This window comes from Somniosus microcephalus, chromosome 7 (assembly GCF_052327205.1).
Source record: "Somniosus microcephalus isolate GS21.2 chromosome 7, FLI_Smic_1.0, whole genome shotgun sequence".
NCBI lineage: Eukaryota > Metazoa > Chordata > Chondrichthyes > Squaliformes > Somniosidae > Somniosus > Somniosus microcephalus.
The window spans coordinates 216,407,028-216,425,644 of NC_140993.1; the positions used below are offsets into that span (position 1 = coordinate 216,407,028).

General features: G+C 41.3%; 1 protein-coding gene across 1 annotated transcript in view; it reads right to left on the reverse strand.

The window, feature by feature from the left end:
* The window catches only part of LOC147115112 (regulating synaptic membrane exocytosis protein 2-like), a 347,939-nt gene extending 329,542 nt beyond the window's left edge, over positions 1-18,397 (reverse strand). Inside the window, exon 1 of the mRNA XM_085993402.1 lies at positions 18,027-18,397. Coding sequence (XP_085849528.1) covers positions 18,027-18,358 — 332 coding nt within the window. The 5' untranslated portion in view covers positions 18,359-18,397. The remainder of the gene's footprint in view (positions 1-18,026) is intronic.
* Positions 18,398-18,617: the final 220 nt, after the last annotated feature.

Below are 18,617 nucleotides of genomic sequence, written 5' to 3' on the forward strand. Positions count from 1 at the left end.
ATTCTAAAAGGACTAAGTGTTAAAAAAAACAAGCCTGAAGGCTTTGTGTCTTAATGTGAGGAGCATTCGTAATAAGGTGGATGAATTAGCTGCACAAATAGATGTTAACGGAGATGATATAATTGGGATTACGGAGACATGGCTCCAGGGTGATCAAGGCTGGAAACTCAACATGCAGGGGTATTCAATATTCAGGAAAGACAGGCAAAAAGGAAAAGGAGGTGGGATAGCATTGCTGGTTAAAGAAGAGATTAAAACAATAGTAAGGAAGAATATTAGCTCTGATGATGTGGAATCTGTATGGGTAGAGCTGAGAAATACCATGGGGCAGAAAACGTTAGTGGGAGTTGTATACAGACCCCCAAACAGTAATGCTCAGGTTGGGGATGGCATTAAACGGGAAATTTGAGACGTGTGCAATAAGGGCACAGCAGTTATCATGGGTGACTTTAATCTACATATAGATTGGGCTAACCAAATTAGTAACAATACTATGGAGGAGGAATTCCTAGAGTGTATACGGGATGGTTTCCTGGACCAATATGCCGAGGAACCAACTAGAGATCAGGCCATCTTAGACTGGGTATTATGTAATGAGAAAGGATTAATTAGCAATCTTGTGCAAGGCCCCTTGGGGAGGAGCGATCATAATATGATAGGATTCTTCATTAAGATGGAGAGTGAAATAGTTGACTCAGAGACTCAGGTCTGGAATTTAAATAAAGGAAACTATGATGGTATGAGGTGCGAGTTGGCTAGGATGGATTGGGGAGCGTTACTTAAAGGGTTGACGGTGGATAGGCAATGGCAAACATTTAAAGATCGCATGGATGAACTACAGAATTTGTTCATCCCTGTTTGCCATAAAAATAAAACAAAAAAGGTGACTCAACCGTGGCTAACAAGGGAAATTGGGGATAGCATAAGATCAAAGGAGAGGACATATAATTTGGCCAGAAAAAGAAGCAAACCTGAGGATTGGGAGCAGTTTAAGATTCAGCAAAGGAGGACAAAGGGATTAATTAAGAGGGGAAAATAGAGTATGAGAGTAAGCTTGCAGAGAACATAAAAACTGACTGTAAAAGCTTCTACAGATATGTGAAGAGAAAAAGATTGGTGAAGTCAAGCGTAGGTCCCTTGCAGTCAGAATCAGGGGAATTTATAATGGGGAACAAAGAAATGGCAGACCAAATAAATACATACTTTGGTTCTGTCTTCACAAAGGAGGACACAAATAACCTTCCAGAGATGTCGGGGAACATAGGGTCTAATGAGAAGGAGGAACTGAATGAAATCAGTATTCGTAGGGAAATGGTGTTAGGGAAATTGACAGAATTGAAGGCTGATAAATCCCCAGGGCCTGATAATCTACATCAGATAATCTAGGGTACTTAAGGAAGTGGCCCTGGAAATAGTAGATGCATTGCTGGTCATCTTCCAAAATTCTATAGACTCGAACAGTTCCCATGGATTTGAGGGTAGCTAATGTAACCCCACTATTTTAAAAAAAGGTGGTAGAGAGAAAACGGGGAATTATAGACCGGTAAGCCTGACCTCGGTAGTAGGGAAAATGCTAGAGTCCATTATAAAAGACTAGCTGGGGGAGCCTGGCGTTGCCGAGGCTTTTTCGAGGGCATGTTGTTGTTGGAAGAGAGAGAGCCCTCTCCCTCACACTCTTTCCCCCCCCCACCCCTCTCTCCCCCTCTCTCTCCCCCCCTCTCCCTCACACTCTCTCTCCCCCCCCCCCTCCCTCACACTCTCTCTCCCCCCCACACACTCTCTCCCCCCTCACACTCTCCCCCCCTCTCCCTCACACTCTCCCCCCCCTCTCCCTCACACTCTCCCCCCCCTCTCCCTCACACTCTCCCCCCCCTCCCTCACACTCTCTCTCCCCCCTCTCCCTCACACTCTCTCTCCCCCCCTCTCCCTCACACTCTCTCTTTCCCCCCCCTCCCTCACACTCTCTCTTCCCCCCCTCTCCCTCACACTCTCTTCCCCCCCTCCCCTCCCTCACACTCTCTCTCTCTCTCTCCCCCTCCCTCACACTCTCTCTCTCCCCCCCCCCCGCCCCCCTCTCCCTCACACTCTCCCTCCAGGCCCAAAGTCAACATGGATTTACAAAAGGTAAATCGTGCTTGACTAATCTACTGGAATTTTTTGAGGATGTAACTGGTAAAATAGATAAGGGAGAACCAGTGGATGTGGTGTATTTGGACTTTCAGAAGGCTTTCGATAAGGTCCTGCATAAGAGATTAGCGTGCAAAGTTAAAGCACATGGGATTGGGGGTAAGGTACTGACTTGGATAAAGAACTGGTTGGCAGACAGGAAGCAAAGAGTTGGAATAAACGGGTCTTTTTCCGAGTGGCAGGCAGTGACTTGTGGGGTGCCGCAGGGATCGGTGCTAGGACCCCAGCTATTCACAATATATATTAATGATCTAGACGAGGGAACTAGATGTTATATATTCAAGTTTGCAGATGACACAAAGCTGGGTGGGTGTGTGTGCTGTGAGGAGGATGCAGAGAAACTCCAGTATGATTTGGACAGGTTAGGTGATTGGGCAGGTGCAGTATAATGTGGATAAATGCGAGGTTATTCACTTGGGTGGCAAAAACAGGAAGGCAGATTATTATCTGAACGGCAATAGATTGGGAAAAGGGGAAGTGCAACGAGACCTGGGTGTCCATGTGCCCCAGTCGCTGAAGGTAAGCATGCAGGTGCAGCAGGCGGTTAAGAAGGCAAATGGTATGTTGGCCTTCATAGCGAGAGGATTCGAGTACAGGAGCAAGGATGTCTTGCTGCAGTTGTACAAGGCCTTGGTGAGACTACACCTTGAGTATTGTGTGCAGTTTTGGTCGCCTTATCTGAGGAAGGATGTTCTTGCCATGGAGGGAGTGCAGCGAAGATTCACCAGACTGATACCTGAGATGGCAGGAATGACGTATGAAGAGAGATTGGGTCGATTAGGCTTATATTCGCTAGAGTTTAGAAGAATGAGAGGGGGATCTCATTGAAACTTATAAAATTCTAACAGGAGTAGACAGACTAGATGCAGGAAGGATGTTCCTGATGGCGGGGGAGTCCAGAACCAGGGGTCACACTCTAAGGATAAGCGGTAAGCCATTTAGGACTGAGATGAGGAGGAATGTCTTCACCCAGAGAGTGGAGAACCTGTGGAATTCTCTACCACAGAAGACAGTTGAGGCCAGTTCATTAAATATATTCAAGAAGGAGTTAGATATATTTCTTAAGGCTAAGGGGATCAAGGGGTATGGGCAGAAAGCAGGGACAGGGTACTGAATTTGGATGATCAGCCATGACGATCTCATTAAATGGCGGAACAGGCTCGAGGGGCCGAATGGCCTACTCCGTTTCTATGCAAGGACAGAAGTATGACGAAGATTGGAGGAAAAGCTGATTTTGAGGAGCTGAGACTAGAACTTGGGAAAATAAAATGGATAACAATATTAGCAAACAGCAGCAGCATTGGGAAACATTTAAAACAATGTTCGACAGAGTCCAAGAAAAATGTATTCTGCTGAAAAAAAACCTAAATATTAACGTGACACCATGGATAAGTAAATACATAAGGGAAAAATTAAGGGTAAGGAAAGAGGCATACACTAAGTACATGGACAGCAGGGGAAAGCATGACAACGGAGAATAAGAGATTAGGAGAGAAGTCAAAAACAATTCGGAAGATGAAGAGGAACTATGAAACTAAGTTATCAAGGAACATAAAACAAAATAGTAACATATTCTACAGGCACATGAATTAAAAAAAAAAAAGCAAAGTCAGGATGGGAATAGGACCACTAAGGGATGGACAGGATAAAATCACAGGCAGCAACAAAATGGCAGAAATATTAAATAATTACTTTGCTTCAGTATTTACCATGGAGACAGATCAGGTGGCTATGACATCAAAAATGAGATTAGAAATTATATAACTGCATTTGAAATAAAAAGAGGAATATTAAATAAACTAAGCAAACTCAAAGGATAAAACCACTGGTCCAGACAGATTACATCTTCGTCTTTTACAAGAATCCAGGGAAGAGATAGCAGAGGCACTATTACACATATTTAATAATTCATTAGAAAAAGATATAGTGCCAGAGGACTGGCAGATAGCTAATGTAATACCTTTATTTAAGAAGTGAGATAAAACATGTCCAGGGAGCTACAGACCAGTCAGCTTAACATTGGTGGTAGGAAAAATAATGGAATCTGTACTAAAGGAGAAAATAGATAAACATCTAGAAATCAAAACTATAATAATGAATAGTCAGCATGGAATTCAAAATCTTGTTTGACCAACTTCATTGAATTCTTTGAAGAGCTAACAGCGAGAGTAGATAAGGGTACTGCGGTAGATGTAATTATTCTAGATTTCCAAAAGGCGTTCGATAAGGTGCCACATTATAGATTAATAAATTATTCTTGTGTGGCTATACGCAGCTTGTCCCTCCAAGAGGTTGGACATGGACTGCTCGGGGATTCATTAACTATTTAGATTAATGAATAAGGGTAGCTGCAGTCGCACTTGTTCTAAGTTTTAACTTATTAGAGCATACGGAGTCAGGGGACAAATGGATAGCTATGGATAACTAGCTGGCTGCAAGACAGCAGAGTAGGGGTAAAGGGGAGCTATTCAGAGTGGCAGAAGGTGGAAAGTAGGGTCCCATAAGGATCAGTGCTGGAACAACTGTTGTTTACAATATATATTAACGATTTAGACTTTGGAATCAAAAACATAATTTCTAAATTTACAGATAACACCAAATTGGGGGGATAGGTAATACTGAGGAGGACTGCAACAAATTACAAGACGACATTAATAAACTTGCAGAATGGGCATATAATTGGCAAATTAATTTCAAAACCAATAAATTAGCGAAAAATATAAAAACGGATTGTAAAAGCTTCTAAAGGTATGTGAAAAGGAAAAGACTGGTGAAGGTAAATGTAGGTCCTTTACAGTCAGAGATGGGAGAATTTATAATGGGGAATGAGGAAATGGCAGAGAAATTAAATAAATACTTTGTTTCTGTCTTCACGGAGGAAGACACAAAAAACCTCCCAGAAATACGAGAAAAGCAAGCGTGTGGCGAGAATGAGGACCTTAAAGAAACTATTACAGGAAACTTTCTGGTATCCGGCACTGACTGGACTGAGCTGGTGCCGTTAGATCAAAACTGCCGTATAAACCAGCAGCAATGTTAAAACATACAGAGCTTTTCAGCTCCGTGTGAATCAACAAACCCTGTTGCTTAGCAACAGCTTCAAAACAGTCGGCTGCAGCTGCAAGCGTCTCTAGCTGAAGCTGTTGCTTAGCTACAGACCTTGCAGAGCCTGACTGGGGAAAAAAAAAGCAACAAGAAGTAAAAAAACTTATAGAAAATGGCTCCTGAATTTTGCCGGTAGATAGAGCTTTCCGGACTTTTAACCTCTGGTTAAACGAAAGTTTCCTGTATTACAGGTAGACTACCCTTCATCCGAACTTCCGAAAACCGAAACCCTCTAAAAACCGAAGGTTTTTTCGGTCAGCGTAAGTCGTGCGCACGACATGACCAGAGTGGCGCACGACCCCCCGCGGACCGACCCCGACCCCCGCCGACGACATACGCTGAGCAGAGGGTCAGCGTAAGTCGTGCGCACGACCCCCCCGCGGAACCACCTGACTCTCTTCCAAAGGCTCGAAAGCAACGAGAGCTTTGAGCCCGCGGCGGTGCCGGCCCCTGTTCCGACCGAGCACGACGACCTGTTGGTGGAAATGCGGAACTTCATTGCATTCCAGGCTAGCAGCGACGGACAAGCCACAACTGCGGACCCCCGCTGACCCCCCCGCTGACCCCTCCCCCCCCGACCCTCCCCACCCCCCCCCGCCGACGCGGACCCCCCCGCGGACCCACCTTCCGAAATCCGAAATTTTCCGAAAACCGAAACACAGCTGGTCCCGAGGTTTTCGGATAAAGGATAGTCTACCTGTAGTAAAAAAAACAGTACTAGCAAAATTAATGGGACTAAAAGTCGATAAATCCCAAGGACCGGATAACCTACATCCTAGGGTTTTGAAAGAGGTGGCCATTGGGATAGTGGACGCATTGGTTGTCATCTTCCAAAATTCTATAGATTCTGGAACGGTTCCTGCAGATTAGAGGATAGCAAATGCAACCCCGCTATTTAAGAAAGGAGGGAGAGAGAAAACATGGAACTACAGACCTGTTAGCCTCGCATCAGTAGTTGGGAAAATGCTGGAATCTATTATAAATGATGCAATAACTGGGCACTTGGAAACTAAAGTAACATTGGGCAGAGTCAACATGGATTTATGAAAGGGAAATCCTGTTTGACAAACCTATTGGAGTTCTTTGAAGATGTAACTGGTGGAGTAGACAAAGGGGATTTTCAAAAGACCTTCGATAAGGTCCCACACAAGAGGTTGGTGAACAAAATTTAGCACATGGAATTGGGGGTAATATACTAGCATGGATTGAGAATTGGTTAACAGACAGAAAACAAAGAGTAGGGATAAACAAGTCTTTTTCAGGATGGCAGGCTGTGACTAGTGGGGTACCGCAAGGATCGGTGCTTGGGCCCCAGCTATTCACAATCTATATCAATGATTTGGACGAGGAGACTAAGTGTAACATTTCCAAATTTGCTGATGACACAAAGCTAGGTGGCAGTGTCAGTTGTGAAGAGGATGTGAAGAGGCTTCAAGAGGATCTCGACAGGCTCAGTGAGTGGGCGAGAACATGGCGGATGGAATATAATTCTGGATAAATGTGAAGTTATCCACTTTGGTAGAAAAAAACAAAGGCAGAGTATTTCCTAAATGGTGAAAGATTGGGGAATGCAGATGCTCAAAGGGACCTGGGTGTCCTTTGTACATGAGTCACTGAAAGTGAATGTGCAGGTGCAGCAAGCCATTAGGAAGGCAAATGGTATGCTGGCCTTCATTACAAGAGGATTTGAGTACAGGAATAAAGAAGTCTTACTCCAATTATATAGGGCCTTGGTGAGACCACACCTGGAGTACCGTGTACAATTTTGGTCTCCTTACCTAAGGAAGGATATACTTGCCATAGAGGGAGTGCAACAAAGGTTCACGAGATTGATTCCTGGGATGGCGGGACTGTCGTATGAGAAGAGATTGAGTAAACTAGGCCTGTATTCTCTTGAATTCAGAAGAATGAGAGGGGATCTCATTGAAGCATACAAAATTATTACAGGGCTTGATAGGGTGGATGCTGGGAGAATGTTTCCCTTAGCTGGGGAGTCCAGAACCAGGGGCCACAGCCTCAGGATAAAGGGTAGGCCATTCAGGACTGAGATGAGAAGACATTTCTTCAGACAGAGGGTGGTGAATCTTTGGAATTCTCTACCCCAGAGGGCTGTGGAGGCTCAGTCATTGGGTATATTCAAAACAGAAGTCGATAGATTTCTGACTAGTGAGGACATCAAGGGATATGATGATACGGCCAGTGAATGGAATTGAGGCAGAAGATCAGCCATGATCTCATTGAATGGCGGAGCAGGCTCGAAGGGCCGAATGGCCTACTCCTCCTATTTCTTATGTTCTTCTGTAGTACATTTTGGTAAGAAAAATAAGGAGATCACTTATTACTTAGAAAATAATCTAAATGGGGTAGAGGAGCAAAGGGATCTCTGAGTAATAATACACAAATCACAAAGTTGTGACGCAGGTTAATACGGCCATAACAAAAGCAAAACAAGCACTAGGGATTATTTCTAGTGGTATAGAATTGAAAAGTAGAGAAGTTATGCTAAACTTGTATCGAATCTTGGTTCGACCACACTTGGAGTACTGTTTACAATTCTTAGGCGCCATATTATAAAAAGCGATATAGAGGCACTGGCAAGGGTGCAAAAAAGATTTACAAGGATGGTACCAGAAATGTGAGGTTATATCTATAGAAAGAAAGACTTACATTTATATAGCGCCTTTCAGTACCACCAGACGTCTCGAAGCGTTTTACAGCCAATGAAGTACTTTTGGAGTGTAGTCACTGTTGTAATGTGGGATACGCGGCAGCCAATTTGCGCACAGCAAGCTCCCACAAACAGCAATGACATAATGACCAGATAAACTGTTTTTGTTATGTTGATTGAGGGATAAATATTGGCCAGGACACTGGGTATAACTTCCCCTGCTCTTCAATATAGTGCCATGGGATCTTTTACGTCCACCTGAGAGAACAGACGGGGCATTGGTTTAACGTCTCATCCAAAAGACGGATCAGGAAAAGATGAACAGGCTGGGACTCTTTTCTCTTGAAAATAGAAGGCTGACCGAATAGAGGTCTTTAAAATGATGAAAGTTTCGATAGAGTAGACACGGAGAGAGTGTTTCTACTTGTGGGGAAGAGCAAAACTATAGGCCATCAATATAAGGCAGTCACCAAGAAATCAAATGGGGAATTCAGAAGAAACGTATTTACCCAGAGAGTGGTGAGAATGCGGAACTCGGTACCATACTAGATGCATTTAAGGGGAGGCTGGACAAACATATGAGGGAGAAGGGAATGGAGGGTTATGCTGATAGAGTTAGATGAAATTAGATGAGGAAATATGGGAGGAGGTTCAAGTGGAGCATAAATGCCGGCATGGACTGGTTGGGCCAAATGGCCTGTTACTGTGCTGTATATTCTATATATAATTCTCTGTAAACCAATGCAGCCACTCTATCCCAATCATTTTTTTCTAAATTTTGGGGATGCTTTTCCTGTAATTTTTCTGATGTACAGACATGAATGGAAAATTAAAATGCTAAACTAGTTTAATTCCAGCTGTGTGTGCAGTAAAATCCCTATGAAAATGCAGGAAAACGTACAATAGAAGGAAAAGTAAATGATATAGAAAAGCAATGTAAATTATGAATATTCTGTCTTCTTTTCATGCAGTTCACTTCCCACCCCTCCTGGAGCACTGATTTCTTGCTGCAGTATGGCTCTTATGGGGGCTAACCTCACCCAAGTGGCCATTCTTCATATGGTAAGCCGAGAGAGTGAGTGGCGGTGGGGGGGACTTTGTGACCATGGTGGGGCATTGCAGTTGAAGCCAATTCTGTTCTCACCTGATGTGCATATTCACATGCTTTCCAGAAGTGGTCACTGGATAGCGATCAGGGGCAGGAAACTTGCTGTATTTTCCTTCCCTGTATTGATGCAATTGTAGCATAATTATTGTTACCCTGGCTATGATCATATAACTTAGCATAAACCAAGTATTATGCTGCTCTGTATAACTCTGTCATACTGTATAACTCAGTCACATCTAGCTGGACCAAATAAGCACAAAGCACTACTGGGTCCTGAATGCAAAGATAATCTCTGGCTTCTCTTCTCCACTACAAACCGTCTTCTTAACCCCTCTTCCCTGCCCCTTCCACTTGTGGCCTTCTTTGTCACTACGCTCAGCTCCAACAATAAGTGCAAGAAGCTTGTGGCCTTCTTTGTCACTAAGAGTGAGACCATCTATTCAGCTGCCTCTGTTGTTTCCCTCCCTTCCCCTAGCCAACCAAGCCAAACTTCCCCTAAGGTTCCCGTCTGCCCTAGCCCTGACCTGTCTGCAGCCATTTGACATGATTGACGACACTCCAAAAACTCTCCTCCATCATGCAGCGGGGTGGGACTGTTCTTGCTTGGTTCCATTGGCTTCTTTTCCTGCTTCCACACCGTTACCTCGAGTTCCCCAAGGATCTATCCTTGGCCCCTTCCTATTTCTCATCTACGTTCTGCCCCTCGGCGACATCATCCAAAAACATGTCAGATTCCACATGTACGCTGATGATACCCAGCTCTAATTCACCACCACCTCTCTGAACCCTCCATTGCCTCTGATTTATCACGTTGCTATCTGACATCCAGTGCCGGATGAACAGACATTTCTTGCTCAGAACATGTATGTATGTATATGTATATTTCATGTTACGTACACCTTAAAACAAATAAATAGTTTGAAAACCGATGAAGTCTTTCAGTATTAGAAGAGCTAGAAGATATATTTCTTTGACATTGTCTATTAAGCATGAAAGCTCAAAACGTTGTTTACAACTTGGCTTTAGAAAGTGTGTGTTTGAGCAGTTTTTCTTGGTAATGTATACAGCTGTTAAATGACTTCTAATTTACTTCAGAGAAATTCACAGTAACACAAGTATTGAAGGAATAAAAGGAACGACTTTTGCAACACAGCAACCTTCAAGTGAATTGCCATTGTCATAAATCTGTAGTAAATATTTGAAGCATAAGGCTGCATTTGGCACTTTGTAGCTCTGAAAATCTGCAACCATTTGGTGAGAGACCACCAAAATGGCTGAAAACTAGCCCAGGTTACTTCAGGCTACTTTAGGTCTCGGCCTTGCATTTAAGTATCCAGGATGGCCTTTTGAGGTTGAAGTCACCGCCCAACACAAACCTAGCCTTCGTCATAAAGAGAGCAGAGCCAGGGGTAGGGACGCTGAATATCGGAGCTCCTGGGTCTTAAGTGGGATGAGATACATCTGGTCAGACCAGGCACAACTCACTGGCCAGAGGTAGAAGTGGGGCCCACCTGGAGCTGAGGCCTGGCCCACAAGTAGATTTTTTTAAATAAATAATTTGTTCAGCAGCCCCCTTACAGAGAGAGTCAATGGACACCCCACATTTTCCTGTAATGACAATGGCACGCAAATCAGGAATATCCCCCGACCTGAAAAGTTCACTGGCATTAGCGGCAGAGGTTCTTGGCAGGTACATCTCGGCACTTACGCAAGATGCACCCCAGTGGATTTACATGTATGTCACAAACTGAAAGCAAAAATAAGCAATGTGGTGGAGTGTTGGTTATGAGAATTAATTAAAAAAAAAAAATACTATGCATCTCAAAAGATTCATTAAGTCCTGACTGGCCAAAAACAGCATTTGTTTTTCTTGCTAACTGGAAGAGTTAAAGGAGGTTCATTTTTCTTTTTTGATTGGTGTATGTTTTCCTGATAGCTGTGCTAAGCCTGCACTCAGTCCTCAAGCTCTGATGACTTATTTATTGCTGATGAAAGAATATCTGTCTCCTGTTTCTCTCTAAGCATGTAGCTCTCTACAACTGAGGGGACATCTGAGAGCTAGGCCCTGAAATTGTACCTTTCTATGATTCTATTCTCAAAATGTAAATTTGTCTGCACTTCTTGCATTGTAATTTCTAAATAGTCTTTGTTGTGCAGCTCTAAAATGTTTTATGCCCTTTCATATAACACTATTTAGAGACTAAGGTCTACATCTTGAAAAGACCAACTTAAAAGGTACAACAGTCTTCAATCAAAGGAGGTTTTCTGGTAAATTTCCAGCCAATGTTACAAACACACAATGATGCCACTGCCTCACTGGCATTATAATGCTTGGATATGTGGCTGTGACTGTGAGATGAAATTTGGAAATCCATGTGCTCTAGCAGCAGAGTTTTGACCATCCTCTTCACTGCTCCCCCAAACCGGTCTTGTATACTTGGAAAACCTCAGACAGTTCAAGCTTGTGCCAACAGATGAAGGATGGCAGTAGATTGCATCATCTCAGCAGAAAAAGAGAAATGGCAGAGCAGCTCTATAGGAGTGAGTGACCTACACTGTTTCACCATCCTGGCTGAGGAAGGAAACAGGGAGACAGCAGTGGTTTGTGTGCTTTTCTGTGATTTCTCACAGAATAACCAAATTCACCCTGGCCATCAGCAGAAAGGATCAAGCACAAAAAAAAGGAAAGAAAATTGGTGAATCAACTCAGCCCTTCATTGTGCATCTCTTGACTACAGAGTGTCACTGGCAAAGACCTTTGAGCACAACACCTGTCTGCTTGCCTGCTCAAATGAGAAATAGCATGTGGCAGAAGAACAATTAAAAAACATAACTTACAAAAATGGGGGATGGAAGAAGAAAATGGGAAAGTTTTTTGGGAGGGAGAATAGAATTTCATACAGAATAAATTCAGTTACAACTTCATGCAAGCATTTTCAACCAATATTACAGTCACTTTGTTTTTTTTTAAAAAAGTGCCACGTAACCAAATGTCAACTGCGATTAATATCTGAATTTCATATGCGCAAACATCTGATCATTTCATAAGAGGTCTAATGTAATGTTGAACTCCAAACTAACTGCCGCATGATTTTGCCCTCAATGATCATCGCTAACAATGGAGGTCAGCTGCTGACATGTTGAATTTAGTTGGTGGATTACAACCCATGCCTAAGCCAGTCTTTCTTGCTTGACTTACAATATTTGTTTATGTACACTTGAGATAAAACAGTGCCTATCAAAATACAATAATTTTCTGGAGTGCCATTTACATTCTGGAAACAATGAAAGTGCCATCACGTATTAATCGCTGGCTGCTGACAAGTTTGATTTCCTTACAATCAGGAGAAGCTCTTCACAGCTTCGATCTCACTTTGTCTCAGTGTTTTGTCACAGGTGCAACTACATTAATAATTTGCTGCAATTTGGATGTGTCTCTATCCAGACACCCTGATAAGGTATGAAGCTTAAGTCAGATTTGTGTCATTTCTTTCTAAATTTTTACATCAGCTCTGAACTGGAGAAACAGCCTTCAACCCTGTACCCTTTAAATAACTATGATATCCTTTGTCAAGTCTGGTTTTTTTTACTCTTCCACATTAACCAGTTTGATTAATAAGTCAACCAGAATATATACATACACATGAACACACCAAAAGTAAAATTATTTCCAATGGAAAATGTGAAAAATGAGAGTTCAAATAGTTAATTTCCAACCTATTACTATAATATTCTTTAATCCGAGGGCCATACCAAGAGACTACTTCATATTATTAAAGTATATAAAACAGCGCCTATCCAGTTAAATATACTCTTCGTTACAACATGCTTTCCATCGGATGTTCATAAGTAGCATAAACAAATTAATGCAATTTAATTTTTAGAATTTTATAAAACATTAAAAAGATTGTAAAAAAGGAAAATACTACAACTTTAATTCACAAGAAGACCATCCAAAAAATCATCTACAGAAACTCTTAAAATGGAACATTCTTACCTTAGATCTGCGGTGGGCTCCCTAGTGCCTGCACTGCAAGTATACTCTGTACAGTCTTTTACCTGATACTATGGCAGAACTTACACAACACATATGCAACTCAATACCTGCGAAGTGATCAGTTCTTGAAGCAACTAATTTGAAATTTACAAAGTACCTGCAGTCAGAAGTCTCGGTTTCCTCAATAGTTGGTAGCCTGCTAATGGTACAGAAAACCCTGAACATCCACACAGTACAGTAGGCAGAAGAAGGACCACTGCCCACCACCCTAATCATTTACTTAGCTTCAGCTGTTGACAGTAATTTCTTCAGGAGGTTGTAATTTCTTCAGGAGGTTATAATATGTCATTTAGACAGCTGAAAATCGTCCTGTAATATTGTGTTTCTACCTGGGTATTCTGACCAGTAAAGTGGATTACAAGATTTACGAGATTCATTGCTACCAGAAGTCGCCCTGCAGCAAGGAGGAGGAGGGGAAAAAATTGTTGCCAAAGCAATCAACTGCACCTGCTCAAGTCCCTGTGCACTTTCTAAAAGCAACAGTACCAGCAAACCGGTACAATTATGCCAAGGAAAATGTGGATGCTGCAGATTTTTTTTTGTCAGAATTTTTTTAATTTACTTGTGTATGTTTATTTTAATGGTATTGATTCCCCTAAAGATCCATTCTTAGTAAGATTCATAAAATAGAAATGTAAAACAAGGCAGGTAACACTATAATGAAAATTATTATTAATAAGCTCCTGTCCTACTTAACTCTCTGCTTCAACAATTTAAATGAATGTTAAGCATTAGGATCATCCTTTAAGAGGACTTGGTGTACTATTTTCTGTACCACATGCTGAGACAATACTATAATGTTACAGTTGCAAACAGTGAAATTAATACTTTAAGAAAAGTTGTACACAATCTCTTTCAACCCACTGTCCTTGACACTGAATGATTGCATAGTATCATTGACAAAAATATTAATTCTGACAAAAAGTAAATACAACTTATAAAAATCATACAGCAGTCAAGGTTAAACATTATGATAATTAGATCAAGAGACTTAAAATCCTGAATAAACTCAATACAGATTTTTAATTTGGTTTTTCAATTCCTAAGGAGCCCTTGGAGTATAATCTCTCTTACTTTAAGGTTACTTCCTTCTATTTGTGTAAACAATATTCCAACTTTTCAATTTATACCAATGCAGTTCTCATATATCAAATATAAGGGTTTTAATTTCTAGGCATGGTGAATTTCCAAACAGACTGCTGTCTTCTGCAATTATAGGAGAAGTGATTTACTCACCCAGTGCTGCTTAGAGCTTGTTCAAAGAGCTCATTTTAAAGAAGAATATCATGTTGGTTTGAGAAAACACTATTTAAACTGGTTAAAACAGAGCTGCAGAACTGACGCAGTGCTTCAAACTGCATTTTCAGCTCTTACCCCATATACTGTAAAGCTGTCTATCTCACATGCAACATCAAATGCCAAAATGCCAATCAAATGCCTGAGTTGTCCTGACCTGTGGGAAAACTACGATTTGATGAACACCAGTCAATAGTTAATTGTTCAGACGCCACCCGCTAATTCAGCCAGAGAAGCTAAGCACTTTAAACACCATTACTGACTGTAGCAATAATGCTTTGCAGCAGTGAGGGTTCCCCATTCCCAGCTGCAGCGTCGAGCAGTCACAGATTTCTAATATCTGAATGCTTATTAAACAAACAGGCTAGATGCTTTCATCAGGAATTCAAGCACATCTGGCTTCCAACAAGCAGGCCTCCGAAATAATCAGACCAAGGGAGGGGGAAAACACTTTAACTCAATTTTGAGGAAGAAAAAGAACAGACTGTTTTGTACATGTCATATGAAATAAATGAATGTGTGTGTTTGTATGTAGTGGAGGGTGTTGCATGTTATAAACCTATCATAATGGCATTTTTAAAATAACCAACACTTAAAATAATTACTGAAATTATAATGAAAATAGCAACAAAATTATGTATACACACAAGGTACCTAATACTCTTATTTTCTGTAAGTTATATATATTTTTAAAACTACACACTTAAATGTTAGAATTTCAGATCTTTCTGTAATTTTCCACCACCATCTATTGTTCCACATTCATGATGGACTGCTCACCTGTACTGCCAGCCCACCACCAGTCATTTTTTCCACAACAAAGCAAGGAGAAAAAGTTCCTTTGTCATATCCAAAAAAGAGAAGGTGGAGCATTAAATTTCAAATATGCTGAAGTCTCTTGAGGGTTTGGGTCTATTCTGTGTACTCATGGCAAGCCGTTTGGGACCACACACATCTATAATTCATCCCTGCCCAGCTACTGTTCCATAATGAATGTATTTGCTGATGAAATCATAAGTATACCACAAATATACATGGCTCAGCCAACATCTCGAGAATTTATTTTAATATGCTATAAAATTGACAGTACGGTGGTACTGAACACCAGAGATATGGATTTACGATTGTGATACCCTCACAGTAGTAGAAAGTCAGTACAGCAGCATAATCAGGCACCTTCACAAAGCCGGCTTGAGGGCAGGAGTGGAGATAACCTGGCACAAGTGCCACTCTCTCATGCTGGCGCAGGCCTAACGTAAAAGGGAGAAAATAAGCTGAAAAAGTAATTTGTTGCTTCACAACAAAAACCATTATGAAACTACCATGCTTTTTTCTGGACACATTAGAAGCTTTCATTGAAATCCAAGTCAAAAAAAGGAACTATAATGAACAATTATCTTATTATTGCAATTATTTTGTCTGACTGTTAAAGTCCTGCTGTTTGATTGCTGGAGAGGAAGAACAAAAGACTTGCATTCGCACCTCATCACATCGAAACACTCAAACTGGCATACAATGCATTACTACTGCAGTTGTTCTTACATAGGCTGAACACCCAAACACCATTTTGAATGCAATCAGGTCATGTACAGCCAAAATTCTGACACACTTTCATGTATCAAAATCACTTTGCAATGTTTAGCATAGACAGAAAAGAACAATGGTTTCCCTTTTAATAGAAGACAAAAATTACTATTCCCCCTTCACTATTTTCTGGCTGAGAAGATGTGAAGAGGTCCAGGATACACAAGTCCAAGTGGTCTTCTCCAGATGGAATGATTATTTAGAACTCTATGTTCTTTTCTATCTGGGGAAGTGGTCCCGACCACATTTCCTCGATGTGCCTCTTCTTGCTGCAAAGCCAAACTAATGTGGAACCTAAAATAACAACAGAAAATGCTGGAAATACTCAGCAGGCCAGGCAGCTTCCGTGGAGAGAGAAATAGAGTTAACGTTTCAGGTCTGGGACCCTTCATCAGACCTGAAATGTTAACTCTTTCTCTCTCCACGGATGCTGCCTGGCCTGCTGAGTATTTCCAGCATTTTCTGTTGTTATTTCAGATTTCTAGCATCCACAGTATTTTGCTATTATAATGTGGAACCTACCCATCTCAATACATTCTCAGCTGGGATGTAGTGTTTTCTGTTTGCTCAATTACAGCTGAGAAAGTGGAGATCGTCCAGGCCACATTATCTCTATACTTCATTAAGATGGGAATGTGAGGAGGACTATATTACACCACAGGCTTCTCCACCGCCACTACCAATGACCAGCCAGATTGAGGTGCAGTTTGGGCATGGCAGTCCAGATTTGGTGTTTTCTTTTCCAGAGCGCTTCATCCAGCAAAGTGACTAAGAACAGATAACCCAGACTTAAATGAGGCAAGCAACTCTACATAAAAGGTGTACAGGACGCCAATGTCATGTCATTCCTTTTGGGAGTCAAGTTCTCCAGCACTTCATGTACTAGTCCATAGATGATGTCTTAATATTTTTCATAAAATTAACAAATTAAGGGAAACTGTAGGTCAAAATATCAGATTTTATTTGTATTCCTTGTACTGCCTCCAGAATTATTAATTAGCTTAAATAAAACAGAAAATGCTGGAAATACTCAGCTGGTCAGGCAGCTTCTGTGGAGACAGTTCTGATGAAAGGTCATCGACTTGAAACATTAACTGTTTCTCGCTCCACAGATGCTGCCTGACCTGCTGAGTATTTCCAGCATGTTCTGTTTTTATTTCAGATTTCCAGCATCTGCAGTATTTTGCTTTTGTATTATTTAGCTTACTTTCCAAAATGAAACAAAAATGTACTAAACCCACCATGAACATTTTTTGTTTCTCAAGGGTATAGCAGTGAAAATTAGGTTTCTAGCCAAGAATTTTGTTTTCATGATGCAGAAATATAACTAGTCCTCATACTGTTGCAGTATATTTCAGCTTAAAAGATCTCTCACAGTATCACCCTTTACTGAACATAAGAGGGAGAACATAAGGGAGGCAGATTTCTTAATGACAAGAATAAAGCAATGGACAGCTGGATGGATAGAATGTTCTCTTGGATATGCTGGTGCAAACAATTAATTATTACTAGCATTCCTTTAAGGTTCTACCCTGTATCAGCAGTGATATTCAAAACACAGCACCAGGGCCTTTTCAAAGGGGAATTTTAGTCTGCATCAAGACAGCTTCGTAGTGTTTGCAACTCACTTCCTGATTTTCCTCTGGCGATATTACACAAAAAAGTGGCAAGGATATCTCCATATACATTTTATACTAAAATAATCAAAGAGCTGGCTGTGAAAAAACAATCTTTCCATTGGCATGATGGGTGAAAACGTTTTTTTTTTTAAAAAGGCCTTGGCCTGATATTTGCTTTGGTTCTAAATTCACCCCTTTGGCTACACCATACAACCTACAGACAGAAAATAACCCCTGTAAATACCAGCTGGGTAGCTACTTTAAAATCACTTTAATGAGCTCTTGTGGCGAGAGTGGTAGGAAAATGCAAAAGAATTGCCCACTGGTGCATTTACCAGTGGAAAAACAATGGAAAATATGCATAGATGCAAGTCGCTGTTCATTTTAATGTAAATATCATACCTGTCTGTGGGTATCTCACTGGCAGTCTGCATTGAATGCTGCTTCACCCCTGAACCATTTTTGATTGAATCTTGTCGCGTGAGCCCTTGAGGTCTGTTTTTGTCTGACGCTGGTGTAGAAATGTCCCCTGAGGGTAAAGGACCTTGGAATTGGGAATGCTCCTGTAGTTTTGCTTTCTTCTCCTGTGGCGCTTCTTCGTTTCTGTGGGCCACTCCCTCTGCGGCCTCAGTCGGGTCAACTTCCTGCGGTGTGTTAGAGCCGCTACTGTAGAACCAGGCCCCTGATTTAGTGAGGATTTCCTGTTGTTTTCGGCACAAGTTACATACCCACATCACCTGAGACAAGAAAAGTAGGTTATTCCGAGTACGGTAATTAAAGTCATTTTTCGAATGAGATTTTAACTCTTTTGATTAAAGAAATACGGTTCAAATATTTAAACATTTTGTAAAAAAAAAACTTAAAATTAAACCTGGTGTAAAGGAAAGCATATTACATCCACACATAACTATATAAAATAAATGTAAAAACCAAATGTAAGCAATGTAAATATACCAAGATACGATTTTGTTTTAGCTATAAACAGCAGTAATA